A 26,091-nucleotide genomic window follows, 5' to 3' on the forward strand; every position below is an offset into this window, starting at 1 on the left:
GTTAATAGATTACGTTGGCTATTATATCCATGGTTGACATGGCAACCTCAAAAAACAATTCATTTTATAAGACAATCTTTTAAACACAATCATTTAATACATGTTTCTTTTGGTTCTAATTAACATTTCAATCCATTTTTTCAGCCCTAACATTTGAAATAGGGTCATCTTTTTTCTCATCTTTATCATTATTTAATCCAGATGCAGCAGCCTGTTTCCATACGTTTACTTCCCTCCATAATCGATCACATTCAGCCTTTAATTTCTGATTTGTAGCACTTAATTCAGAAATTGCTTGATCCGTTAAAAGCTTTTCTAATGTCCATTTTTCAATATTATTTGCTTCATTTTCTTTCAATTGTTGAATATATGCAACAGTTCTTTCAAGAATCTTTCCCTTGTTTTTTTCACAACCAGGCACAATCCGTGCTAATTCCGATATACTCTCATTAATAGTTTCTCGTCGTCGACGTTCTACTTCCTAAATAAATCATAAATATATATTTTAAAATCCTTAAAACCATCTTCTAATCTTACTTTATGATTTGATCTTCTTAATCGATGCCATTCTTCTGATCCCACCATAGGTTTATGTCCTCCAGCCTCATGTAAGTCCTCTTCTCTTCGAATCACTGTTGATTTTAAAATTTCTTCACCTGTCTCGACTGAATAAATTCCTCCACCCTCATCATCATCATCATCTTCTCCATTCATTCCCGTATACCTTGTTATCTCTGATAACCCATGAAATTCTTTGCTCAATGAATCTTCTGTTCGATAAACCTTTTCAACCTAACATTATATAAACAGACGATTCTTAAGCCAAAAAAAACAATATTATTAAGAATAAATAATAAAACATACCCTTTGATTTTGTTTTTTTAAGTGTTTTAAGGTCATTATTAGCTTTTCTGTTAAAATATTTGAAAAAAGTTAATCTTTTTAAGATCACAAATAGCTCGATATCTTTACCCGTCACGTGAAGAGGACCAGATATATATATATAAATATAGAAAATATACAGTAAAGAGATATAAAATGTCAAGAAACGCTGAAATTAAGGTGTTATGAATCAGAAAAATAGAAATGAGAGAGAATATCCCAGCGAGAGGCCTGAGAATAAAGAGAAAGATATTTGATAAAATGAAGAACTCCAGAATCTCTTAAAATAAAATGAAAAGTGTTCCATGAAGGGTTAGAATTGAATAAAATAGAATGTATAGGCGTAGGAGGAGTCATATAAAGATGATAACCACCATTTTTTCCATGATCCCAATGTCCAGATGGTGTTAAAGAAAGAATAAGATCAAGAATAGGTGATAAAGAGGTGTGTGGGATTGCAAGAGTGTAATCAAGACCAGGACGAAAACGCCGAATTAATGCTGAGAAAGTAGAAGGAATTAAAGTAGTACAAAAATGAATCCATTGATGAAAAGAAGGATGATTAAAAAGATTTTGTAAAAGAGAAATTAAAGGGGAATCAAAAGAAGAATCAGGTGAATCAATATATAAATAACGATGCTTATGAAGAGGTTTTGCAAGTTTCCAAGGAGGAGAAATATCTAATAATGTTTGAATCGAACTTGATTTTTCTATATCAAGAATCCAGTTTTTTATATGATTAGAAAGTGTAGATTCAAGAAAATTAGGTAATTCAAGAACTGAATAATCTAAAAACGTTTCTCTTAGCTGCATCATTTTTTCATAATTAAGATATTCGGGATTTATCCAATCCTTTAAATATGACAAATGATCTTTTAAAAATTCATTAAATTCATCATTAAAAGTAATTGAACAAATTTTAGGCTCCATACGAGGCTCATCATAATTCTGTATATCTGAATGAAGAATTTGTAGAGTACTTAATACATTTTCACTCGATATTTTAGGTTCTTGCCATCCTTCTTCTCCAGGCTGAGGCCTATGAAACCAACCAGAAATAGAAAGTCTCCATTTATTTTCCTGATAAACTTCTTCCACATCATGAAATGAACGCCCTGGTTGGACCTGAAAAAAACAAAGTTGATTCCATACAGGAAAAATTGCCTTTTCATAATCACAATCAGGAAAAGAAGGTCGAACCGTAGGATATAATCTTAATGCACCTCCATATGATGGTAACCATGCTTCATCTGGATCTACTAGATAAAGAATAAATGAAACTTCACGAGTACCAATAACATCATCATGATTAAGCAAATGTCCGCCCTATTTTATTACATTTTGACAATAATTCCCATGTTAACTCACTTGGCCATATATATTAACTGATATATCAATCATTTTGCCTGATAAATAACCACAACCTGTTACTTTAGAAATAAAGCAACGAAATTCATTGGAATACAGGGCATCTCTTAATTTTATTAATGAAGACAGCTTCTTACGTTCATCTTCCTCAAGACCTGAAAGATTTTCTAAATCACCTGTCTGAAAGACCTTTTTTTCATAAAAAATATATTCAATAAAAATAATAAAAATACCTTATAAATATCTGTTTCTTTCTCAGAAAATGCTAAATTTTCAAGAATTTCTTGACGAACTTTTCTTAACAAATTTTCACATATAATTCTATTTAAGACACAATGTTCATAAGGTTGAGCTGAATGATATTCTTTTGAAATATCATTTATAAATTCTGAAGATCCAAGTGGTTGAGTAAAAACAGAATAAAAATCCAGCTTTTTTTACTTTTAAAAATATTTCAAAAATTTTTATTAAAAGAATAAGTTTTCTTAACAAATTATTAATCTCGACCTTAATATTAAATAATATATTTAATTCATTGAAATTAACTAAAATTATCCTTAATGCAACAAACAACGTTATACGATCTTAATCTACGTGTATTACATAAGCATTATCCATCGATTATATCAATACTTGCAAGTTCACCATATGTTGTACTTTATTCATTCTCAGATTCAAAAAAAACTTGGGTAAAAATCAAAATAAATAAGTATTTATTATTTATTTTGTTAGACTAAGGAACACTGTGAAGGAACATTATTTATATTTTCAACGTTAATATATATTTATTTAAAATAAATTTTATTTATTTATTTATTTCTTAGGAATAAAGGTTATAGTTACACAATTTTAAATCGGCTTTCATTGGAGTCATTTTCAGCAAATTTAATTTATCCGGATGACCTTGAATATTCAGATCCATATATTATTCATAAAATCAATAATAGTATTAAATCAGTATATTTGGAAAAAGACTAATATTTTAGATGAAATCTATGGTCTTTGGATTTGGGAAGCATTTGACCGGCAAAAAATATCATCAGTTATGATTAATTGCGCTAAACGTAATGTCAATAGTTAAAGAAATAAAAGAAATTTGAATAGGATTTTAAGATAGAAGAATTTTTATAAATATGTTTAATATCAAGCATCAACATTATGCTAAATCTAACATAATCTATTTTATAAAAAAGAAACTAAAAAAATTATTATAAAATATCCATTTCAAATAAAATGATGATTACTGGTCATAGAAAAGAGCATTTCGTTACCTTTAAGATAATCCAATCTTTATGATTTCCTTATTCCTAAAATATAGAAATATTTGTAATATTTATCCTACAAAAAGACAAGTTATTTCTGAATATAGCAAAATTAGAATTAATATTCATAAAAAGTATATAATAAATTATTTTCCAGACTTAAATGCCAAAAGAGATGACAAATTAGAAAGACTACATGATTTCTTTAAAAATTCATGCTATATAATAGTTTATTACAATATCTATAAAAAGAATTAAGTATACCTCTAAAAGTTCCTCAGCAGTAGCTCTGCTTTTAACATCTACGCACAAGCAAACAGCCAGAAAACTTTTAAGTTCTTTGCTCAACTTATCCGGCTTCTTTAATGTTGGCGTGCCATTAGTAGCAATAAGGTATAAGGCTTTTAAAGGCTCCTCATTTAAATAAGGAGGTTCAGTTTCTATCATTTCTATAGCCATAATTCCCAAACTCCATATATCGACTTTAGGACCATATTCTTTTTGTTTAACAACTTCTGGAGCCATCCAATATGGAGTTCCTACCATTGTTGCCCTCTTATTCTTTTGCTCTGTCAATTTTGCACAAAACCCGAAATCAGCTACAAGTCAAAATGAGAATATACACTAAAAACTTAAATTACATACTAATTTTTACGCGACCATGAAAATCTAAAAGAACATTATCGCTTTTAATATCCCTATGAATTATTTTCTGCTGATGAAGATGTTGGAGCCCTTTACATGTCTATTTTCTGTTAAATAAACCTGTGAATAGATATAATAATATGCATTTAACCTCTAAAGATATAGCAGCAATTTGATCTTCTGTCAACGTATTATTATCAATTATATCCGTCAAAGCACCACCTTCCATATATTCCATAATAACCCATAATTCAGAATTTTTAGCTAAATATGCATCTAAAAAATTAACAATGTTTGGATGATGACTTTCTTTCATCACAAGAATTTCATTAACAATCAATTCTCTCCTTGGTTGATGTGCAATATCCATCTGCTTTATAGCTACCTTTAAACCTGTTTTTAATTCACAATTACCTGATTTTATATCTAAATTTACTTTCGCAACATAAACAGAACCACTTGCCCCTTGCCCCACTTTTTTGATCTTAGTATATAATATATTAGGGTCATCAGTAGATACTACATTTCTAAGCCTTTCCATCACCTGGTTTTCTGTTAAATCGTTAACTTTCTTGTCTTCAGAAGGCAGATCTTGTTTCGCTGTTCGCAGATTTGAAAGTGATGATGGTAACTTCTTATTCAGACAGGGATGTTTTACAGATGTCTCAGAAAATGCAGTTGATATGTCTGGAATATTCTTCGATGATACAGGAATTTTTGGTAATGGCTGAGTTGGTGCCTGAGAAATAAATGCTAAATTATTTTGCGATTGCTTATGTTTCAACGTGTCGGGTAGTGCATTTTGACGTTTTTTCACCGTAACTCCAAATCCCTTCTCAACATTTAAAGAACCAGAAGAAAGTAATGAATCATTTTCATGAGAAGACGATCCCAAATCAATGTTTAATCTAGTAGGCAAATTCTGAGGTAATACTGGAGGCACACGGTAAGGTACCATTTTTTCCGAACCTTTAATATCCATCTTCTTAAGCCGTTCTCGAAGAGGAACAATGCTTTTAGAAGCAGATGATACGGGATATTGATAGATAAAACCATTATTCGCATGATACTTCTCCAAAGTCATTTTGTTTTGTTCAAAAGACTTTACATCCAAATTTTCAACATCACAAGGATCTGGACCCAACATACTCGGCTCTCCAAACTCATCTTTTTCTCGTAACTGGGTATCACTATAAAATTGAAGTACTTCAATCACTGCTTCAGGATTTTTCGCATAATCTTCCTTAGTAATAGCACTAGCAGTTAAAAGCCTTGTCCATTCTTCTGGAAGCCCAGTAAATCCCCCACTTTTTGGATCAAATCCAACATGAACTTTATGCGTAAAATTCGTCGGATTCGAAACCATCATCAATGGACACCTCTATAATTAAATATTAACTATTAAAAATATTATCAATTACAAAAATACAGAGTAAATCTCATCCATCCACGAATAAAGATCATTATCACTCTTAAGACTAATAAAATAGCTCTTTTTCGTTCCAGATCCTAGTTATATCATTAGCCAACAATATAATAAACGAATTAAAATGCATCAGTAAACATCAAAATCTGAAAAAACACATCAATATAAATTGATCTATACTTTCCGATGCTAAAAACTCCCAATACATATTGATCAACATCAATTCATTCGGGTCTAACACCCGAATCATTGACACCTTACCATTACGTATACACATGCCAATCCCCGGATCCCTAACAATTTCGAAACAATAATCTTTCAATTCAATACGGCTCACATTCGTAATTTCACGCAAAGGAATAGATAAACCTGGACTTGTCGAACTCTAACATCATCAACCCGGTTCTTTTTTCAAAGCAAATAAAACCCCAATACCTCATTCTTCAAAATATAAAGAACCTTTTCCCTTAAGACTAGATATTTCTTTGTCCAAATCCAGCTTTTAATACTATCTTCCTTAACATTTGCCCATCCTGCTTTCAAAATCCCCTTTGAATCCTTATATGTCTGAGAAACATCAAAACAACGTCCTGCATAGATATTTGATGACGAATATGACGGAATTTTCAGAGGTGGAGCTGGTGCTGGACCCGGATTCACAAAATATTGTGATGATAGGTTATGAGCCATAAAAAAAAGTAAAAAAAAGCAATATAGCTCAAATAAAAACAAACAAGTACTTCAATTACAAAGAAATACACAAAAATCTATAAATCAGTAGTTATTTCAAGAAAAAACGCGATATTTACCTGCACAAAGAGTAACAGAAGTCCGCCCGGTTTTTGATGCCCGAAGCAATGTAAATGAAAGTTGGTTGCCATGACGACTGTCACGTGTATCCAGAAGAAATATATAAAATAAAAGAATTAAATTAATAAAGACTTTATTAAATTCCATGACGTTCATAAGAGGAATCATTAGTATAGAGTTTAAAAGTAAGATACATAGCTATAAGCGCAGAAATACCACTTATTTGAAAAATCCAAATAAAACTATAATCCATATTATCTTTACATCTTATAATATCTTCAAATTTTTTATAGCCAGTTAGCTTAAAAATAATTCCAACCATAATAATGCTTAATACTTGTGGTATAGTAATAAATATATTATGAACACCAAGAATGGTTCCGGATCGATGCAATTCGTTATTGGAAGAAAGCTCAATAGCAATAAGTGAAAAAGGTGCCCAAAGAGTAATAGCCCTATATATTATTATCAAGAAAAATATGAAATATAATTTATAATATTACCAACTAAGACCACATAGAGCTATAATGACGACTGCTTGAGTTGTTGTTCTTACAAGTATGGTTGAAAGCATGCATAAACTAAAAATAAAATGACCAAAAGTCCATAAAAAGTGAATGTTTATTTTTTCTAAAATGCTGAAACATTTTGCATTGAAAATATATTTAAATAGTTTTTTCTCAGAAATAAATAAAGGAAAGAAAAATGTCCCAAATAAAGAAATAATAGAAAAAAGTAGAAAAGCAAAAGATCCATATCGAGTAGCTTCTTCTATTAATAAATATTCTTTCTCCAGACTATATAAACTATCTGGATATTTTGAATACTTATTACAATATTTTCCAGCGTATATTTCAGCTACATATGTTGTTCCCTTCCATCCGATATAAGTATTAATTTAACTTAGTTATAACAAATAAATCTTACATAAAAAAGAATTGGAAACCTTAAATACCATCCAAATTAGTTCTCTATATATAATATAAATATATATAATTACCATCCTAATATTACATTAACTTTATTCATTTAAACAAAATCAAAATACCAATCCATGCAAAAAATTGAATTATACATATCCAAAGAATTTCTGACGGAAGAGATATAATAGTAGAAAATATCATTTTCAAGAAATTAAACAACCCCATCCACCAAGGTATCTTTTCAAAATCACACCCTCTATTAATAAATGTTAAAAAATATACAAAGCTAATAACTAAAAATTACCTTTCTATAAAATAACGCTTTTCCTTTGCAGTAAAAAAAGTAACAGCCGTACAAATAACTAATATAATTGAGCCAATAAGACTAAGAGCTTTAAATTCCGTATTCCCTAAAACAGGAGCAATCTTTGGTAAATTTAAATATCCATTTAAATATCCAACTACATTGAAAATTCCTATCATACGACTAGCCCACGCATTTGCCAAATCCTGTTGAATAATAGGCACCATATCAATAATTAATGCTCGACTACTTGCTTGAACTTTAAAACATTAAATCCTGCCAAACTATAAGTTTAATATACCAATATTAATAGAAAAATCAAGAAGATAAACAATCGCAATAGATATAATAATCGTCACAGTTCTTGCTACTTTTTCATGTCCTGAAAAAAAGAAAAATGCTACATCTTTAAAATACGCCAATCCTATCAAACTAATCACAACGCATAATGTTCCAATTACAAGAAATGGACGTCGTCTACCAAATCTACTTCTTGAACGGTCAGAAAAAAACCCAATCAAGGGCTGCATAATAGTTCCCGTCAATGGTGCTGCGATCCATACAAAAGAGGTGTAGTGCTTAGTCAATCCCAGTGAAAGCAAATATGGAGTACCTTCTTCTATGTAATCCAATACAAATGCCTAAGTAATTCTTACCATACCCCAATTCAATAGACCCTATTTATATTAACCAAATCCCACTCATTAAACGTACTTACATGTAAGTTGTAACCCACCTAAAACCAATGTTAAAAAAAGCAGATAAAGAGTCCCTCTTAGTGGTGGTTCCCGCAGCTCTTCACAAGAAGATAAGCCCTGCGGAGTCTCATCAAAATGGTCTTTCGACGTATTTACATGCGCATACAATCCGATCATGGAGATCGAGATGACCACGATCGTCACGGTGCTGTGATCTAGAAGAGTCAAAATATGACTAAATCAAGATAATAATGCCAGTTTTACAGTAGGTTTGATGCATATATAAATAAAATGGAGATTGGTTTTTATGATTTAAAAACAAATGAACAGTTAACCAGCTGGGGACTATTAATTTTGATGGTTTTATTAATAATGGCATTATGGACATCCTATTATTTGCAAGCCAAAAAGATAAAGAGTATCCACGAGACAGTAATATCTATTTTTTTGGGTATTTTTATTAGTATTTTTTAAAATAGACGAGATATATACATATAGGAATGATAGTGGGACTACTTATTGAAGAATTTCAAAATACAGATATCCAAAAAATAGTTACATTTAACTATGGATACTTTTTTAATCTTCTTTTGCCTCCAATTATCTTAAATTCAGGATATGAACTTCATCAGGTATCAAGTGAAAAGATTACCAAGTCAAATATTGAAAAAATAATAGGAACTCTTTTTTAAAAACCTTGGAGCTATTGTCACATTTGCATTTGTTGGTACGTTTGTTTCAGCTGTTATTACTGGGTATAAATAAGAAAGAATAAAAGTATTTTCTTATGAAAACAGACTTTTAACATATATTTGGGCATTAACAGGACTAGAACAAGTAAAAATTTCATGGATAGAAGCTCTTAAATTCGGGGCAACGATTAGCGCTACAGATCCTGTTACTATTCTTTCTATTTTTCGTACATATGGTGTAGATCCTACATTATATACGATTATTTTTGGAGAAAGTTTATTAAATGATTCTGTTTCAATAGTTATGTTTGAGTTGAATTACCTATACTATGGTTATTGTTAAGTTAACTTTTTTTAAGGACATTACAACGCTTTTATAATAAGGAGATAAATATAATAGATGTTTTTATAGGAATTGGGCAATTTTTCATAACATTTATTATATCTCTGGCCATAGGTATCTTAGCAGGTATTTTTATAGCACTACTTCTCAAATATTCGCATCTTCGTCGTTTTCCATATATAGAATCATGTATTATTACACTAATCGCTTATGCATCTTACTTATTTTCAAATGGATGCCATATGTCTGGTAGAATCTATCAACTTCTTAATCTTATATAACTTAAAATAGGTATTGTTTCTCTTTTATTTTGTGCAATTGCTTTGAAACATTACGCCTTTTACAATATGTCTACACAAACACAATTTTCTACAAAATTTTTGTTTAAAATATTATCTCAACTATCAGAAAATTTCATTTTTGTCTACCTTGGAATATCCCTTTTTACACAAACAAATCTTGTTTACAAACCATTACTAATTTTAGTTACAATGGTTGGTTTTATATCTTTTTAATTAAATTAACTTCTTAAATTACAAGTTTTTCGTATGTATTGCTAGATACATATCCATATTTTCCATTTCGAAGTTCATAAACATGGTTATGCAATCCTACAATATTATTTTTTGTGAGAAATTGCCAGCATCTTATCAAATTATGTTGTTTTGGTCAGGTTTAAGAGGTGCTGTTGGTGTTGCACTTATACAAGCAGTTGAAGGAGAAGCAGCAAATACCCTTAAGGCGACTATATTAGTTCTAGTTGTCTTAACCGTCATTATATTTGGAGGAACAACACCTCAAATGCTAGAAATTGTAGGAATTCATATGGGAATCATTAATCATGAAGATGATTATCATATAGAGGATTTCTATAACGAAAATCCTTCACTAGAAGAAAACATATCTGATAGATTTATATTCAAAAGAACTGGTTCTTTATCCAATTCTCAAAAAATAAACCAATATATTTATGAATCAGATCAACATTCAAAACAATTAGATTCTCTTGATCTATTGTACCATTCCGACAATTCTTCTGAAAGAAAGAAAGATCAAGATAATATTTATAAAAAATCTTTTGATTCTGACATTTTTTTCCCCACTGTTATGGAATATACAAAACTAGAAGATATTTCTTATACATCTTATGAAATGACAAGAGAAAACATATTCCAAGATAATGAACAGCTATATGCCTCAGATAATCATATAAAATGGTTCAAAGACTTCGATTCCAAAATTCTTATGCCTTTAGTTATTGAAAAAGATATCATGTCAAAAAAAAATAACTATAAAGTTTAAAAAAAAAAGGGAGCTAGGAAAGAACATAATTCAATACACACTTAGCAACTATTAATTATTAACAATTTCTTTTTCATAACATCTAGGTAAAATATTGATATTATATATGATTAATCTTTTCTAACACAAACTTCTTTTAGTAAGCAAAAAAAAATAAAAAACTATCACAAACACATCCATATCAAAAACAAATACAAAAATATTATTAAAATCAAAGCAAATATTTTTTTCTGAAAAAAAATATCAATTTTCACACAAAAAATCACAAAATATTCCTTTTTTTCTATTCATACAGACAACTGCACTTTCTTTTGAAGCTTTTACATACAATACTTCTTATGAATACTCTCATATATATTCATTTCTTCGTTCACAGCTTTCCTTATAAAAACCTCACGAACCTCAAAAAAATTTAAATCTACTTAAGATGGTGAGTTAAAGCTATTATTCTAAGAGAAAAAGAGCTAATATCTATGACAGGGAAATGTTCAATCAGGCAACAATGGGAAGCCTTCAAAACAAGAAGATCAAGAAAAAGTCAGTGTTTTTTTGCGTAAATAAAGGATGAATTAACATTAAAAAAACAGAAAAAAGAGTCTAAATATGAACCACCCATAATGTCCACACGGGTAGGAAGGAGATATAATAGAAATAAGGGTCCTGATGCATCATATAAATTCCCAATGGTTTATCCTACAACAAGGTGTCGTTTAAAGCTTTTAAAAATGGAGAGAATCAAAGACTATTTGTTATTAGAACAGGAATTTGTGTCTAATCAAGAGTTAATGAAACTTGATTCAGAAAAAAAGGATCAAAAAGAAGAAGAAGAAGATGATGATAAACTTCAAAGCTTAATTGGAAGTCCTATGGGAGTAGGAACTCTAGAGGAGATGATTGATGATGATCATGCAATTGTATCATCTGCTACTGGACCGGAATATTATGTTTCTATTATGTCTTTTGTAAATAAAGATTTACTTGAGCCTGGATGTTCAGTATTATTACATCATAAGGCAGTATCGATTGTTGGGGTGTTAAGTGATGATATTGATCCGATGGTATCAGTGATGAAGTTGGACAAAGCACCAACAGAATCATATGCGGATATTGGGGGGCTTGAATCACAAATTCAAGAGATTAAAGAAACGGTAGAATTACCGTTAACACATCCCGAATTATATGAAGAAATTGGAATCCGGCCTCCTAAGGGAGTTATTTTATACGGTGAACCAGGTACAGGAAAGACATTGTTAGCGAAGGCGGTGGCAAATCAGACGAGTGCAACCTTTTTACGTATTGTTGGATCAGAGTTAATTCAAAAATATCTGGGAGATGGGCCAAAATTTGTCCGAGAGCTCTTTCAAACAGGTAATTACTTCTTAAAAAGTGATTCAATAAAAAGTAACATTGCTCCAGCACATGACAATTCACCATCTATTGTGTTTATTGATGAAATTGATGCCATTGGGACAAAAAGGTATGATTCAACATCATCAGGAGAACGAGAAATCCAACGGACGATGCTTGAACTTCTAAATCAATTAGATGGATTTGACGATCGTGGTGACGTAAAGGTAATTATGGCAACGAATCGAATCAATGATTTGGATCCAGCATTAATACGACCTGGAAGAATGGATAGAAAAATTCTATTTGAAACACCAGATCAAAATACGAAACGCAAAATCTTTCAGATTCATACGAGTAAAATGAATCTAGGGGATGATGTATTAATTGAGGAATTCATAACAGCTAAAGATGAAATGAGTGGTGCAGATGTGAAGGTAATAGTTAAGCTATGTATAAAGTTTATTAATATATACAGGCAATTTGCACGGAGGCGGGTCTACTTGCTCTTAGAGAACGTAGAATGCGTGTAATCGCAGATGACTTTAGAAAAGCTAAAGAACATGTATTAAAAACGAAACAAAAGAATATACAAGGTGAGCTTTATTTATAAGCTTCTGTTTTATGTGGAAGATGGCTCAATTAAATTCTCATTTATCTAACTTATACGTATTTTTTCAACCATTGTCTTTTAAATACAAGTAATTTATGATATTTAATAAACAAATAAGACCGAATTCAATCCATTTACAAATCGCCATTTATATGCATAAAAAAGCTTATTTACTTTTAAACTCATTTAAAATTCAATATCTATGCTACAAATCTTGGAGAAACATTTCTCCAATGTCTAACCGGTCTTGTATCTTCTAATTCTACAGCATACCAATATGCCTTTTTGGCGTTTTTTAAATCGTTCATTTTTTCCCAACTCTCCCCTAATAAAAGCCACGCTTCTGATGAATCCCATCCAGAAAGCTTAGTTACCATGTCTAACATTTGTTCTGCTCTATCTCTATAGGATTCATATTTTTCTCCTTTTAAGTCCAAAAAAACTTTACTCAATCCAATATTAGCATTTATATGATCATGATCTTCTAACAAAGCCCATTCAAATCTTCTAGCAGCATCCTCCAATCTATTTAAATGATAATAAAAAATACCCCACTTCATGACATTAATTTAACAAAACAAGAACAAACAAAACTTGCCTGAGTATGTACATCTGGATGAAACAATCCAATTTTCTCTGCTTCTTTAATAGACATTAGAGATTCATCCCATTTTGAAGCACGACAATATAAGGATGAGAAAACTAACCAAATTTTTCTTAAACAACGCTTAGATATTTTCTTTTGCTCTTTTTTTAAATAATAATGAGAAAATTCAGATTGTTTGAATGACAAAATCTTACTCTGAGATCCATTTTCTAAAGATAATTGACTAATTCGAGAAACATTTAAATCAGAATGATCTAGTGATGAATATTTATGTTTTAATTTTGAATTTATATCTTGAATATTACTATCTAAAAAAATCAGATAAATATCAAATAAAAATGTAAAAACCTACTTAAGGAACAAAAAGAAACAGATCTTTTCGAAGCATTAAACAATGATAATTGACTAGAAGTATACCTTTGCGAAAAAACATGGCTTGATAACCGCTCTTCAAGAGACTTAATCATTACTTTATTTTCAGTAAGAAGCAGAGAAGAAATAGTTTCCATAGGTATTGAATCCGACAATTCAAAGACAGGAAAAGAATATTCTGTTTTAAAAACTTTTGCATAAAAATTAAAAATATTTTTATACATTTCAATAGCAACATCTATACCATCCCTTGCCTCTAAAAGTGCACAAAGAGTAATCTTTATTTCAACAAGACTTTCGCGATCTCTATAATCCAAATGAGAAAAATTATCACCAGTTTCAACACCTGATATTTGGATTGCAGCTTCACAAATTTGAATAGCTTGACTATATTCCCCTCTAGTAGATAATAAAAGCGAAAGAAGATGGAATGATTGATACAACATATATTTCTGAGAAACAACATTCTTTATTGTCAAAATAGCGTCAGTTATTTCTCTTTGTTCAGCATATTGAAACGCTAAATGATATAGAGTAGATTTCTTATCAGGAACATATTCTAAAGACTTTTGAAAAGCATTAATTGCATCTTGTTGTATAGAAGGCCTCTCAGAAGCCTCATATGCTATAGTTATATTAAGTATTGAATTAATTATTTCAAAAAAACAATACTTTTTATAGACTGACAACTATATGTTATTCCTATTACCTCCCAAATATCGCCAATAACTTTACAGTGTTTCGGAGATTCCAAAGTATCCAATGCATGACGCAATTTTTTAACAATTGCTAATGCCTTTTCAAACTACTTTATTAACTCAACATTCTTAAATAAAAAAAAACTTACATCATCATAATGAATAATATACAACTTTATCCCATTTACATAAGTCTCTGCAACTGTAATATCATCATCAAAATCCTGTCCAGTGTCTTGTTCTATTGGTTCATTTCTACGAGACATAATTTCTTGGCGAAAAGGTGAAATTTTAGCTCTTTCAACCAATTCAACATATAAATCAAATGCACAGCGTGCTTCATCATAATTTCTTAGAAAAATTAAGACCTCCATCAAATATCGTATAAGACGATGAGATTTATATGTTTTGTTGATAGCATGATAAATAGTCTAAACCATTAAATCTTAAAAACAGAAAAAAATAAAAATTACTTCTACAATTGTTTCTGCATAATCCAGTCCTTTTCCCATATTTTTCCAATTTTTCATAACCCAATCCACATATTCCAAGATAATACCATTTAACCGACCAGATTTAGGAAAATTAACAACTTGTAATAATAAACTTTTATATATAGGTTCTATCTTAAGAATACGTGATTCCAATTCAGATACAGAAAAAACGCAATAAGGAAGATCAGACTCTTTTAAGTTTGATGATTCATCTTTAGGAGTATCGCTTAAAATACTATTATTCAATAATTCAGAAAGTAACCGATAATATAAGCGACATACAGCCGCAGAATATAATGCTTTTTTAATTAGAGATATAGAATTGTCTAAATATCCAGATTTAATTGCATTATATGAACTAAAAAAATAAATTTGCAACCAAGTTAAATTATAATCACATACTCAGATCTTAAGAATAAAAGACATGACCTATAGTATATGAAATCAAGCCATTCAAACGCCTTTTCAGGAATCCTATTATGTTTTATCTGTTCTATAGCATAAACAGCCGATTTATACGTTTCAATTGCCAATGACGTTTCAAACATACATTCTTGACACAGACCTAACAAATACTAAACATAAAATAAAATTATACAATGAAAAAACCCTTAATAAAATATCCTTTAATTATATTAAATAAACAATACCCCGAACTCTCTAAAATTGATGTTACTTCACAATATGAACTTATTGTCTCCAAAGCACGCCTATAATCCGACTTCAAAAAGTAAATATGACTCAAAACAGTACGCGCATGCTAATTCATCCCTCCATAAGCCAAAATATATCCATATTTTCCAATTTACCAATTTTTCATGTTGTGTTTCAACACTATTCAAAAATTTCATAACTATCTCCATAATTTCACTTATAGACACTTCATCAACGACCGAAAACATATTCCTTGCATCAACAAATACTGTACACAGAATTTTATCCTCTATCTTCTCATTTTTTTCTGATTTCATCAAACTTTCTAAACGATATTCTGCAAGAACAATTTCACATAAAGCTTTTCCAAAGACAATAAGGATACTAACTACCAACAACGGGGGAGTATACCGTCTTTTTTCTCATCATGTTTCCTCACTTTCCGCACCAATTCTGGTACATTTGACCAGTCATGACTACATAGTGCGGTATCCAACAACCGTTCATATAAAACCGCTTTTTCCTGCAATAAGATGTGTTGGTAAGCTCTTAATGCCTAATATTCAACTTACAGAACGCATTTAGTCGGTATTTCTCAACATTTATGCGTATATATGCACTTGAACCTTTTTCATGTCGTCCAATATCGTGTATATGGAGGGCCTATCCGTAACACAGGAAGCCTTACTGCAGGAGATTTTAGCAAAAATAACAACAAATGAAGCGCATATACTCCACGTTTTCTCATTTTTATTAGATGATTTACACTATTACAGACCTATATGCGCACTTTCTCCAGAAGATGCTCTGTGGAATCCCTGGCATACACTAATATACACGTTGTTGCAGGGAAAAAAGGCAGAACAGCGCTGGATTGGAGCATGTCTTGTAAAGATCAGTGCATATCAGAATGGGGAAAGCTTAATTCAGTACGGCACTACATGGTGTCAACGCTTACTGTCACTTATTAGTGTAAGCGGCGAAAAAGAAAGAATATAGAAAGTTAAAGGTCATAGGAAAAAGAAAAAGATATAGTAGTTCGACGAGCATGTCTTAGTTTTTTATATATTATGTTGTTTTCAAAAGGAAAACCGACATATGTGCGTTCATTTGTAACGCCATTTCTTGGGACATTTTTGAACAACTTAATTACCCTTCCTAGAAAGAATATAGAGCTTACGAGTATCAGTATACAATGTATTCAAGAAATTATCGAAGTTTATCCGAGTATATGTAGGCCTTTTATATCAAATATTAGATGTATGAGTATTCGTGCTATAAAAGAGCCGAGTATAAACGGACCAGATATCCAAAAGGGTCTATTTTCTATATTATCAAGGCTACATCTTTGTGAAGCAAAAGAAAGTGGATGGGAAAAATGGAATTTCGAAGTATTATCATGTATTTCTGAATTACACATTATAATTGATCATTTTTTTGAGGACTCAGTTGATGGTTTAAACTATAGATGAGAGGAACGTTTAAAACAAACTGACATATTGTTTTAGGACCTCATACATGCTTAAAACCATCTGAATGGGGGCTGGAAGCATTTCCAGACAACTTTTATGAGGCGATTGAGCTAGGCTTACAAAGATTTGAGAAATGTGTACAAATAATACAGCAATATTTAAACCAATCAACTCCCTATTGTGTAAAAATACCATGCGGGCAACTTTTCTTCTTTATTTTTAAAGTCTTTAGTATCAACACAACATCAAACGTACATTTCAATATTTCTATGACATTTGTCTAATTTTAATAGATAAAATTGATACTAGACAATAAGGAGAAATTAGTATTGTTTATGAAAATCCCATATTTTCATTTAATAACAATAGAACTTTTGACTGTTATGATCCAAATGTATATATATTGTTTATTCTATTAATAACTAACATAAATAGTCTTGGTTCAAATATTTTACCGCATCTTTCTGGTCTGGTTTTTCAGCTTAACAGTATTTTTTCTAAAGAAAAAGAGTTGATGTAAAATCTCATCAAAATCTGCAAAAACTAAATATTTATGTTAGACCACTGAAAATATCTATATACAATGTCTTTAGCACACTTTTTCAAAATGTCGGTCCATCTTTTTCGTCCTGCAAACTAATTGATATGGTTATTCAAGAAGCATTAAATGATCTTAATCAACTCTTAACTATTTCACAACCAGTTCCTATATTAAATCATAAAAATGAACCAAAAAAGAATAAGACATCGAATGCGACACCAAGTAATTCTAGATTTCAAAAAGAATATCCGGAAAATGTAACCAAAGCATCATTGAACCTTATTTCATCTGTTATAAGTTATTTATCTCCAGGAATACTTTCTTCAGTTCAAAGATCGCTTATAGACAAAACTATTATATCTATTGCATTATTCCCTAGTCTAAGAGAGAAACTACGAAAACAAATATATAATTCATTAATAAATAATGTTCTTTCTCCAGGAAACACACAAGCAATCATTTTACCACATGTAATACGCATTTTCGAAGAAGCTGGTAAAGAAACAGATATTTTTACACACCAAGTAAGAAAAACTTCTGTTTAATTAAAAAGCTCATAATTCCAAGATGAAAAACTTTAATCACATAAAATTCTTAACACTTGATGCTATTTTACATCCTAGATTTCCTCCATTACAGAGAAGACTTAAAGAAGAAACATTAAAAGAAGATAATGATAAATCGGAAATATTGCAAAAAACGAATGAAATATATTTTAAACATTTAAAATATGACAATATATCAAATACAACTAATATTTATCATATACAAGACAATTGTAATATTTGGAAGTCATCAGAAAAAGAACCACTAAATATAACTCAAGATATAACCTCTCATCCTACATTTGAATCAGAAGAAAAGTTAGAATTTTCAAACGAACATATTTTTAAAACTTTCTTAAATAATGACACACAAAACAGTCATTTGTCAGAAAATATACTTCAACCACTAATAAAGACTACAGAAAAAGAAAGTAATCTAGATACTATTCCAATAGGCATAGAGAACGAATCAGATAATCTTTCTGATACTGAAATTCCTATAATTATTATGGAAGATAGCAGCAGTGAAGAATAATCAACATAATTCAGCTGATTCATATTTAGTCAATTTCATTCTCTTGTATAGAGATCTGTTATTTCAGGAGTATCCGTATTTTGCTTATTAAATATAGGAAAATCTTTTAAGACATCATCCCATGATATCAATCCTTCTGAAAGCTCTTTGACAACTTTTAATATCTCTTTTTCTGATGCTCTTATTTGTTTTGTCGTATCTCGTTCTCTAAGAGTTAAACTATAAAGCATGAAAGAAAGCTAAATCTATCTTAAAAACATACCTTCCATCATTTACTGTTTGAAAGTCAACTGTTATTCCAAATGGTGTACCTAACTCATCATTTCTTGAATATCGTCTACCAATTGCAGCAGAAGAATCATCAACTTTATAGGATATCCCAAGTCGACGCAATTCAGATGCTAATCATCATTAATAATGTTCACAACATTCAACTAAATATTACATAATTTATCAATAATAGGATCAAATGCAGAATTATTACTTAATGGAACTAATAAACACTTGACAGGAGCAACTATAGGAAGAAAAGAAAGAACCTTCTGGTATTAATATACTCATTAAATATTCATAAAAAAGACTTACACAACGATCAATATCATCAGATCTTATCCAATAAGAGTGTTCAATAAGAGAATATAAAATTCTTCCAATACCAAAAGAAGGCTCAATTACATTAGGAATATATTCACGAACTTTATAAATTAATATTAAATAATGAAAATATAGAAAAGTACCGCTAATTGTTTTTTTAACTTGTTCAATTGTAAATAATGATGATGGAATTTCGAATTGTCTTCCATCCGCTACTTTAACTACAATTTTACCTTCAGATACTGCTTGATCACGATATCTTATTTTATCTTCATTACTCCAACTGGAAATAGCTTGTTCAACAACTTTTAGATCCTTTTTAAGTAAAGGACCAATCTTTTTCTTATCTACGGTAACAACCCATTCTTTAACCTCCATAGGTTTCGACAAAAGCTCTCTAACAACAAGTTTTTCCTTTGTCTTATCAGAATGAACAGTTAAATCATATGCTGCACGATCCGCACACCCAACACATTCAATCCATCCCTATAATAATTAAAAAAAAGCTTAAAAAATTCCCAAAAATCACATAAGATGTTAGTAATTCAGCATCCCAACAATCACTAGCATAATGTGCCATTTCATTTCTCATATGCTGTCGAAATCTAAGCTTGTTCTTATTCACTCCAATTTTAATCAAGAATAAATGTATTCGTGCAAGAAAATATGCCAAGGTAGTATTGTCTAAAATACCCTAACAAATAATTACCATATTCAAAGACACCTAACAAATCTTACTCTAAAAACAGCTTCTCCAACTGTCATTTCTATAATTTCTTCTTTACCAGACATCTGTATTTCTCTTGTCAAAAATTTCATTTTAACATTTTCCACCTCATCAAATCGTTTATGATCCTTATTTAAGGGATCTACATAATGCTCAATCTCTGCCATTGTAAATTCTCTAACTCGTAACAGTCCACTTCTTGGACTAATTTCATTTCTAAAACTTTTACCAACAACTACTGATGCAAATGGCATCTTAGCATTATTGAATTCCAAAAGCTTATTAAAGTTCAAAAATTGTCCCTGAGCTGTCTCTGGACGCAAATATCCTGTCATATTCCCCGTAGGCCCAATTTCTGTAGCAAACATAAGATTAAACGCAACTGGGCCTTCTACTCGGACATTTGTCTGTGGATTCCGAATATCATGCTCCTCTATTACTCTAGAAAGACCTTTATCATCATAATTGTCAATCTAATTCCATCAGAAATATTTTTTCCCAAAAAATATCCCAACTTGAGAAAGAATACTTTCATATTGTTTTATTTCATTCAAACATGAATCAAATTTATCATATCTTTCTCCACAAGCATCTCTACTCATATCCTTACATCCTAAACCAGATTCCAACCCTTTTTTAATCCTTTCTTTTAAAATTTCCTTGATCAAATGATCTGCACGAAATATTTCACCTGTTGATGGATCTTTACACATCCAATCCCGAAATTTATAAACATGACCACTTGTTTCGAGAACCTCATGAGGTGTAACAATACTGGTACCAATTTCAAGCATATTTTCTTCATGTACAAAATGTTTTCTCCAGATCTCCAGAATATTTTGTTCTAATGCCATACCAGGTGGCCCATAATCATACAAACCAGAAACCCCTGCAACTGATAAGAATATTTAAAGAATATATGTTCCTTTTGCTTCAATACCTCCGTATAATTCAAAGGACGGGCAATAAAAGAACCTCTTTTTAAGCAGCTCCTCCAATCTTGAGCGGCAAAACCCAGGATTTTCACTTTTTATAGACATTTTTCTCGAAATAAGCAAACAAATTGAGCAGAGACGGGTAAAACCAAAAAAATGGGCCCTTTTTATGGATTGTATGCGCCTAAAACCTCCAAACATCCATTTTCCTGACGTTCGACCTTCGACTATAGTCTGTACGGAGATCCAGACTAAGGAGCAAAAAAATACATAATTAAGAACATAAAGAAGGCAAAAACAAGACAAACGTGTTTAAAAGGACATGCATGCAAAGAATTATGAAAAATTTAGGCGCATATATTCGAAAAAATCTAGAGTTTTGATGGGAGAAAAAATATCCAAAAAAAGAGGGAAAACAAGAGAAAAACAGGAAGTAAAAAGCATTTTATTGAATTGAATGCATAGAATAATGGTGTAAAAGCATTTTGAAGTAAAAAAAACGGATACTATTGAGTCTAAAAGAGAAAAAAGAGGAAACGTTTTTCCGGAGGAAAATATAGAGATTTATGAAGATATAAAGAAGAATGAGTTGAAATCAATCACAGATTCAGATTATACGCCGAAAATTCTTATTATAACTAGCAAAAAATCGTCAAAAAATACATATTTTTTTGCAAAAGAATTAGTTGGACTTTTTCCATATTCAACATTGATTAGAAGGGATATACAGTTTGAAATAAAGAAAATTACGGAATATAGTATCAAAAGAAAGTATACGAGTTTAATTTTTATTAATGAAAACCGAAAAAAACCGGGTATTTTTATTATATATATATTATTATCGGCTAAATTATACATAAGATAGCCTTATTATCATTAATTTGCCATCAGGACCATCCTTTTATTTTACATTATCATCAATTATGCCTACTTCATGTATTTATCGTCATGGACGCGCAACTTCACATGTACCAGAACTTATTATCAACAATTTTAGTACACATCTTGGTTTAATAGTAGAAAATTTATTTCGTTCATTGTTTCCTGTTCAAGCAGATTTTGAAGGACGCCAAGTAGTAACTATTCATAATCAACGGGACTTTATATTTATAAGAAGACATCGATATATTTTTAAAAATGATATCAAAGTTAGTCTTCAGGAACTAGGTCCTCGATTCACACTTAAATTGCGAAGAGTTCAACGTGGCATTCATGATAGAGAAGCCGGTAATGTTGTATATGAGTATAAGCCTGGGGAAGAAAGCAATAGAAGTCGTTTTTGGTTATCTTAATTATTTAAAAACAGGAAAAAAACTGCAAATATAATCTTTTTATTTATACAAAAAAAACATATGATATACATTGAATACATTTCTATTCAAAAATAAATCAATTTACACATGAATATATATTCAATATCATTTTTTTTTTTCTAAGACACTTTTTTTTTCAAAAATTTTTTCAACACAACAATAAATAACAAATGCACCAATGCCGAGGCCTAATCCAGGAAATATCTTGTTTATTTTCATAATAGTTGTGAAAGGATATTGTGATCTCCATGCTTCTCTTATAATTTTATCAGCAATTTTAATATAGAAAAAGCATCAAGAACCTTTTTCTCCAAGGATCGTTCATCCTACTGATTTTCTAAAATAAACAATAAGTTTAGTCAAACTTAAAGAACTTATTTTTTATACGATCGGTTTAAAAGCACCTCGACACTTAAAAATAAGATATTTTATAAAAAGTCTAGGGAAGCTCTTAAGGTATAAAATAATAATAAATATAAGATTCTAATATATTATAGAAGTATATTATATTTTTTTCAGCCTTTTTTTAGGATGAATTATAGTCCAATACAAGAAAATAAGGAATTTCGGGAACTTTTCCCAATGTCATTTGGGAAACGAGTATATTCTGAGAATTTAGAAGATGCATTTAAAAGAACTAAACGGGAAGATGCAGTTTGTTTTTTTTTTGCATGAAAAAAACTTGTTTTTTATTGAAAATAGGATATTCAAAAAATACATAAAAAAAACCCATTAATAACTAAAAAACAAAGAGATTCAAGCGATTCAGAAAGTAACTATGAAGAAGAGGAAGATGATTTTCCTATATCTCACGAGATTGTATTAAAAGATCATACCAAGGTTTGTTTTAAAAATGTGTTATAAAAGCTTAATATATGGATCAGCCTATATCGGCTTTATCATTAGATCCCAGTGGAACAAGAATTGTTTCAGGGTCCTATGATTCAAATATCAAAATGTGGGATTTTTCTGGTATGTCATCTACATTAAATCCATTTCGAACGTTAGAAGTGGTTGAATCTCAACATGTACATTATTTGGAATGGAATACAACAGGAGATGCTCTTTTATTTATATCAGCAAATAGTCAAGCGAAAATACTTGATAGAGAAGGAGAGGAAATCTCAGAATGTGTTAAAGGTGATCCATATCTTCGAGATTTAAAACATACATCAGGTCATATTTCTGAATTGACATCTGGATGTTGGAATCCGGTTTCATATGAACGTTTTATGACGTCTTCTGTAGATTCTACAGTAAGGTAAGGGTTTCATATTTTTAGTTATTATATGAACATTATTGATTATAATAGATTATGGAATATGAATCAACCTAGAAAAAATGAACATATTATTGTTCACAAATCAAAAACACCGGGGAAAAGAATGAAAGTCTATTCATCGACATATTCTCATGATGCAACATTTATTGCTACAGCAGATAATGAAGGTACATTATCTTTATGGGCAGCAAAAGGACCTTTTCATAGACCGATGGGAGGAACAATCCTTAATGCACATGAAAAAGAAACACATACATCATGCATTAGTTTTTTACCAAGTGGAAATTTAATGGTTACACGTGGAGGGGATCATACAGTCAAATGTATGTTATCTTTTCATATCAATCAAACTAATCTTAACAGTATGGGATATACGAAAATTCAAGGAACCACTCAGTATTAGAAATCAAATCGAAAACAATTATCCAGAAACTAACATCGCATTCTCTCCTAATGGAGAATATATTCTTACTGGATCATCAATTGTTACAACTACGAAAGATATCGGAAAATTAGTCATACTCAAGACACATAATCTAGAAATAGTCAAGGAACTATCTATTCATAATTCAGCAGTAATAAGAACACTATGGCACACTAAAATTAATCAAGTAAAATATTTTATATTGTCAAAACAATAACTAATTATTCAAGATACTTGCTGGAACGGCAAATGCAGCTATACATGTTTTATACTCGCCAAAATCATCCATTAAAGGTGCTAAACTAGTTCTAGCAAAGGCACCCAAAATTCAGCATATTGATGATGACTCTTCTTTAACCATTGACATCTATGCAGGTGCAGTTTCAGGCAGTATTATTCTTCCAAATGGCAAACTGGATGAAACTGCAGATACTGAACTCACGAATGCTAGACGAGAAAAATCTATGATTAGAAAAGATCCAATTCGAAGTAGGATACCGTCTGCACCTGCAAGAAATGCTCCTGGGGGTCGCGGTAATAATCCAGATGAAAATCATGTTAAAAATTCTATTTCTCTAATCAGCATGCGTGATGAGGATCCTCGAGAGGCATTATTAAAATATGCAGAACTTGCGGAAAAAGATCCAATCTTTACGGGGATTTATAAAGAAAACCAACCTAATCCCATTTTTGCAGATCATACAGAAGATACAACAGAAACAATCAAACATACAAAAAAAAATACATTAAAACCCTTATCCTAAACCAATATATACATCATTCATCGTTCATTTATCCTATTACATGTTTTCCTATCTTAAAACACTTCTTTATTACTAATATGCGAGTTCGAAGCAAGATTGTTCGTAACTGAACTAGAAGTCGCTTGTATAGCATCCAAACCTTTCTCTTGGCCAGGATTTTCCAATCCATACAGATATCCTCTACCAAAAATGTCAAAAAACCTAATAAAAAATTCAAAACATACGTATATTTTACGTCATCCAGAATATCTTTTAAAAAGTTCATTTTAAGTTCAAAAAAAACACGTGCAATCAGAAATGATCCCGATCCCGCTTGATGACCAAGACCCGTACGTGATATTCGTAAATCATCGGCAATATCCTGTAGTCCTCCTTCTAGCGTATTTGTAAATTTTATAATATATTTAATATCTATTCATAAATATTAATATAAACTATTATCATATATTTCTTTACCATATAACTTAGGAAAGAAAATATGAAGCAATTCATAAAACTCATTTTCTTCAACTGGAAGACAATTACAAATCATTATTTTAAGCAAATAACCAAAATCATAACTACTATCAAAATCTTAAAAAATTATACAACAAGAGAAAAAATACCTGTGAAATGACATCCATTTTACACAGTCAAGTAAAACAAATCCAGAGGAAATTAGAAGTTCACCGAAATAATTCACGTCTATTCCATATTCTTCATGCCGTTTAAAATCTATACCATTTTTTTGCAAAAGTTCAATAGAGTCCTGAGAATACATATCATCGCTAGCGTATTTATAAGACAGAAAATCCAACAATCTTAAGACTTTACTTAAGACTAAATTTAAAATTAAACTGCCATGTACAAGCATCTGGAGGAAAATTCCCTGAAGAATCACTAAAAGTAATACCCAACTGGATAATCTTAAGCAAATCTACATTGCACCGAAGCATCTGATAGTAATAGTCCGATCCTGACAGAAATGATCCAATCGGTCTTGCTATTACACCAGGGAACTCAATATTCTTCAAAAAAACGTCAAAAAACTCCTTTTTAAGCCCTGAAAAAAACAATACCATTGCCAAAAAGTTATAACATTCAACTAACTCCCTTAAATATGCCATTTCTGAGTCCAAATTAACCGCCCAAACCTCACGTACCGGCAACATAGATGGTGAAATTAAATGCTGAGAAACAACATGAGGTCCCATTTAAACTAACTAACCACAAATATATACTGTAAATATAACAAAAAACCACTATAACCCTTATTTATTTGAAATTTATACGGCCTTTCTTGCCATCTTCACCAATTTTTTTTGATGAGCTTCGACTTAGAAAAATTCCGATAAATATTAAGTCAAAATCTTGAAGAAAACCCGAAAAAATAGAGATAGGAAAAATCTATCAAAAATAAGAGTTTTATAAGAGAAAACATAAGAATATATATATAAAAACATATCTGTAATATTAGTTTGTTAGAAAAAAAGAATTGATAAAAAAATAAATAAGTAAAAGTGAAGAGATAAATGTTAAA

The 26,091-nt window shown here is 30.4% G+C and overlaps 14 protein-coding genes across 14 annotated transcripts; 6 read left to right on the top strand and 8 right to left on the bottom strand.

Annotated features, from left to right (window-relative positions):
• Nucleotides 1-127: 127 nt before the first annotated feature.
• PNEG_03019 (hypothetical protein) lies at nucleotides 128-900 on the bottom strand (the record flags this gene model as incomplete). The annotated part of the gene is made up of 3 exons (XM_007876879.1): nucleotides 128-481; nucleotides 538-792; nucleotides 865-900. 3 exons carry the CDS (start codon nucleotides 898-900, stop codon nucleotides 128-130), a joined length of 645 nt encoding a protein of 214 aa, XP_007875070.1.
• Nucleotides 901-1,065: 165 nt separating this feature from the next.
• Nucleotides 1,066-2,629, bottom strand: PNEG_03020 (hypothetical protein; the record flags this gene model as incomplete). Its single annotated transcript, XM_007876880.1, has 4 exons — nucleotides 1,066-2,208; nucleotides 2,251-2,439; nucleotides 2,484-2,547; nucleotides 2,583-2,629. 4 exons carry the CDS (start codon nucleotides 2,627-2,629, stop codon nucleotides 1,066-1,068), a joined length of 1,443 nt encoding a protein of 480 aa, XP_007875071.1.
• Nucleotides 2,630-2,810: 181 nt separating this feature from the next.
• On the top strand, nucleotides 2,811-3,331 carry PNEG_03021 (hypothetical protein; the record flags this gene model as incomplete). The annotated part of the gene is made up of 4 exons (XM_007876881.1): nucleotides 2,811-2,939; nucleotides 2,983-3,023; nucleotides 3,075-3,196; nucleotides 3,237-3,331. The coding sequence occupies 4 exons, from the start codon at nucleotides 2,811-2,813 to the stop codon at nucleotides 3,329-3,331; spliced, it is 387 nt and encodes a 128-aa protein (XP_007875072.1).
• Nucleotides 3,332-3,501: 170 nt separating this feature from the next.
• PNEG_03022 (hypothetical protein) lies at nucleotides 3,502-6,424 on the bottom strand. The gene is made up of 8 exons (XM_007876882.1): nucleotides 6,393-6,424; nucleotides 6,019-6,350; nucleotides 5,845-5,968; nucleotides 5,587-5,666; nucleotides 4,309-5,538; nucleotides 4,158-4,257; nucleotides 3,777-4,111; nucleotides 3,502-3,730 (listed from the first exon to the last, which is right to left on the bottom strand). Exons 2-8 carry the CDS (start codon nucleotides 6,271-6,273, stop codon nucleotides 3,659-3,661), a joined length of 2,196 nt encoding a protein of 731 aa, XP_007875073.1. The 5' UTR covers nucleotides 6,274-6,350; nucleotides 6,393-6,424; the 3' UTR covers nucleotides 3,502-3,658.
• A 46-nt stretch (nucleotides 6,425-6,470) lies between these two features.
• Nucleotides 6,471-8,600, bottom strand: PNEG_03023 (hypothetical protein; the record flags this gene model as incomplete). Its single annotated transcript, XM_007876883.1, has 10 exons — nucleotides 6,471-6,848; nucleotides 6,897-7,267; nucleotides 7,321-7,339; nucleotides 7,394-7,397; nucleotides 7,442-7,572; nucleotides 7,621-7,879; nucleotides 7,922-8,233; nucleotides 8,277-8,297; nucleotides 8,339-8,533; nucleotides 8,583-8,600. Coding segments are annotated over 10 exons (1,649 nt in total), but the record flags the coding sequence as incomplete, so codon positions are not given.
• On the top strand, nucleotides 8,516-10,681 carry PNEG_03024 (sodium/hydrogen exchanger 3). The gene is made up of 7 exons (XM_007876884.1): nucleotides 8,516-8,769; nucleotides 8,817-8,950; nucleotides 8,997-9,073; nucleotides 9,116-9,322; nucleotides 9,370-9,602; nucleotides 9,645-9,847; nucleotides 9,894-10,681. Exons 1-7 carry the CDS (start codon nucleotides 8,610-8,612, stop codon nucleotides 10,653-10,655), a joined length of 1,776 nt encoding a protein of 591 aa, XP_007875075.1. The 5' UTR covers nucleotides 8,516-8,609; the 3' UTR covers nucleotides 10,656-10,681.
• A 380-nt stretch (nucleotides 10,682-11,061) lies between these two features.
• PNEG_03025 (26S protease regulatory subunit 4) lies at nucleotides 11,062-12,615 on the top strand (the record flags this gene model as incomplete). Its single annotated transcript, XM_007876885.1, has 5 exons — nucleotides 11,062-11,085; nucleotides 11,136-11,192; nucleotides 11,243-12,023; nucleotides 12,072-12,439; nucleotides 12,481-12,615. The coding sequence occupies exons 1-5, from the start codon at nucleotides 11,083-11,085 to the stop codon at nucleotides 12,613-12,615; spliced, it is 1,344 nt and encodes a 447-aa protein (XP_007875076.1). The 5' UTR covers nucleotides 11,062-11,082.
• Nucleotides 12,616-12,815: 200 nt separating this feature from the next.
• Nucleotides 12,816-16,021, bottom strand: PNEG_03026 (hypothetical protein; the record flags this gene model as incomplete). The annotated part of the gene is made up of 11 exons (XM_007876886.1): nucleotides 12,816-13,169; nucleotides 13,214-13,530; nucleotides 13,575-14,219; nucleotides 14,267-14,399; nucleotides 14,442-14,723; nucleotides 14,766-15,144; nucleotides 15,189-15,351; nucleotides 15,396-15,546; nucleotides 15,596-15,801; nucleotides 15,852-15,963; nucleotides 16,013-16,021. 11 exons carry the CDS (start codon nucleotides 16,019-16,021, stop codon nucleotides 12,816-12,818), a joined length of 2,751 nt encoding a protein of 916 aa, XP_007875077.1.
• A 52-nt stretch (nucleotides 16,022-16,073) lies between these two features.
• On the top strand, nucleotides 16,074-20,034 carry PNEG_03027 (hypothetical protein; the record flags this gene model as incomplete). The annotated part of the gene is made up of 7 exons (XM_007876887.1): nucleotides 16,074-16,412; nucleotides 16,457-16,895; nucleotides 16,949-17,163; nucleotides 17,206-17,306; nucleotides 17,348-17,428; nucleotides 17,473-17,977; nucleotides 18,021-20,034. The coding sequence occupies 7 exons, from the start codon at nucleotides 16,074-16,076 to the stop codon at nucleotides 18,531-18,533; spliced, it is 2,193 nt and encodes a 730-aa protein (XP_007875078.1). The 3' UTR covers nucleotides 18,534-20,034.
• On the bottom strand, nucleotides 18,250-20,894 carry PNEG_03028 (glycine-tRNA ligase; the record flags this gene model as incomplete). Its single annotated transcript, XM_007876888.1, has 9 exons — nucleotides 18,250-18,752; nucleotides 18,796-18,934; nucleotides 18,979-19,072; nucleotides 19,119-19,228; nucleotides 19,271-19,613; nucleotides 19,657-19,821; nucleotides 19,866-20,327; nucleotides 20,370-20,743; nucleotides 20,795-20,894. The coding sequence occupies 9 exons, from the start codon at nucleotides 20,892-20,894 to the stop codon at nucleotides 18,569-18,571; spliced, it is 1,971 nt and encodes a 656-aa protein (XP_007875079.1). The 3' UTR covers nucleotides 18,250-18,568.
• A 217-nt stretch (nucleotides 20,895-21,111) lies between these two features.
• Nucleotides 21,112-22,081, top strand: PNEG_03029 (hypothetical protein; the record flags this gene model as incomplete). The annotated part of the gene is made up of 3 exons (XM_007876889.2): nucleotides 21,112-21,222; nucleotides 21,271-21,604; nucleotides 21,651-22,081. The coding sequence occupies 3 exons, from the start codon at nucleotides 21,112-21,114 to the stop codon at nucleotides 22,079-22,081; spliced, it is 876 nt and encodes a 291-aa protein (XP_007875080.2).
• A 126-nt stretch (nucleotides 22,082-22,207) lies between these two features.
• PNEG_03030 (hypothetical protein) lies at nucleotides 22,208-22,427 on the bottom strand (the record flags this gene model as incomplete). The annotated part of the gene is made up of 2 exons (XM_007876890.1): nucleotides 22,208-22,358; nucleotides 22,405-22,427. The coding sequence occupies 2 exons, from the start codon at nucleotides 22,425-22,427 to the stop codon at nucleotides 22,208-22,210; spliced, it is 174 nt and encodes a 57-aa protein (XP_007875081.1).
• A 206-nt stretch (nucleotides 22,428-22,633) lies between these two features.
• PNEG_03031 (hypothetical protein) lies at nucleotides 22,634-24,572 on the top strand (the record flags this gene model as incomplete). The annotated part of the gene is made up of 6 exons (XM_019757749.1): nucleotides 22,634-22,756; nucleotides 22,805-22,942; nucleotides 22,987-23,363; nucleotides 23,415-23,707; nucleotides 23,748-23,995; nucleotides 24,039-24,572. 6 exons carry the CDS (start codon nucleotides 22,634-22,636, stop codon nucleotides 24,570-24,572), a joined length of 1,713 nt encoding a protein of 570 aa, XP_019613289.1.
• Nucleotides 24,573-24,625: 53 nt separating this feature from the next.
• Nucleotides 24,626-25,765, bottom strand: PNEG_03032 (hypothetical protein; the record flags this gene model as incomplete). The annotated part of the gene is made up of 6 exons (XM_007876892.1): nucleotides 24,626-24,752; nucleotides 24,797-24,983; nucleotides 25,029-25,135; nucleotides 25,178-25,339; nucleotides 25,386-25,579; nucleotides 25,631-25,765. 6 exons carry the CDS (start codon nucleotides 25,763-25,765, stop codon nucleotides 24,626-24,628), a joined length of 912 nt encoding a protein of 303 aa, XP_007875083.1.
• Nucleotides 25,766-26,091: the final 326 nt, after the last annotated feature.

This window comes from Pneumocystis murina, assembly GCF_000349005.2.
Source record: "Pneumocystis murina B123 chromosome Unknown supercont1.15, whole genome shotgun sequence".
Lineage (NCBI taxonomy): Eukaryota > Fungi > Ascomycota > Pneumocystomycetes > Pneumocystales > Pneumocystaceae > Pneumocystis > Pneumocystis murina.

Bases quoted from the DNA above. Each gene is read 5' to 3' on its own strand.
- PNEG_03022 (XM_007876882.1), bottom strand. From the start codon at position 6,273: ATGGCTCATAACCTATCATCACAATATTTTGTGAATCCGGGTCCAGCA. The intron at 4,112-4,157 runs GTATGTAATTTA...TTTGACTTGTAG, and splicing joins TCATGGTCGCGTAAAAATTA to CTGATTTCGGGTTTTGTGCA. The intron at 3,731-3,776 runs GTATACTTAATT...ACTATTATATAG, and splicing joins CTGCTGAGGAACTTTTAGAG to CATGAATTTTTAAAGAAATC.
- PNEG_03024 (XM_007876884.1), top strand. From the start codon at position 8,610: ATGGAGATTGGTTTTTATGATTTAAAAACAAATGAACAGTTAACCAGC. The intron at 8,770-8,816 runs GTATTTTTATTA...ATATACATATAG, and splicing joins AGTAATATCTATTTTTTTGG to GAATGATAGTGGGACTACTT. The intron at 9,074-9,115 runs GTATAAATAAGA...TTATGAAAACAG, and splicing joins GTTTCAGCTGTTATTACTGG to ACTTTTAACATATATTTGGG.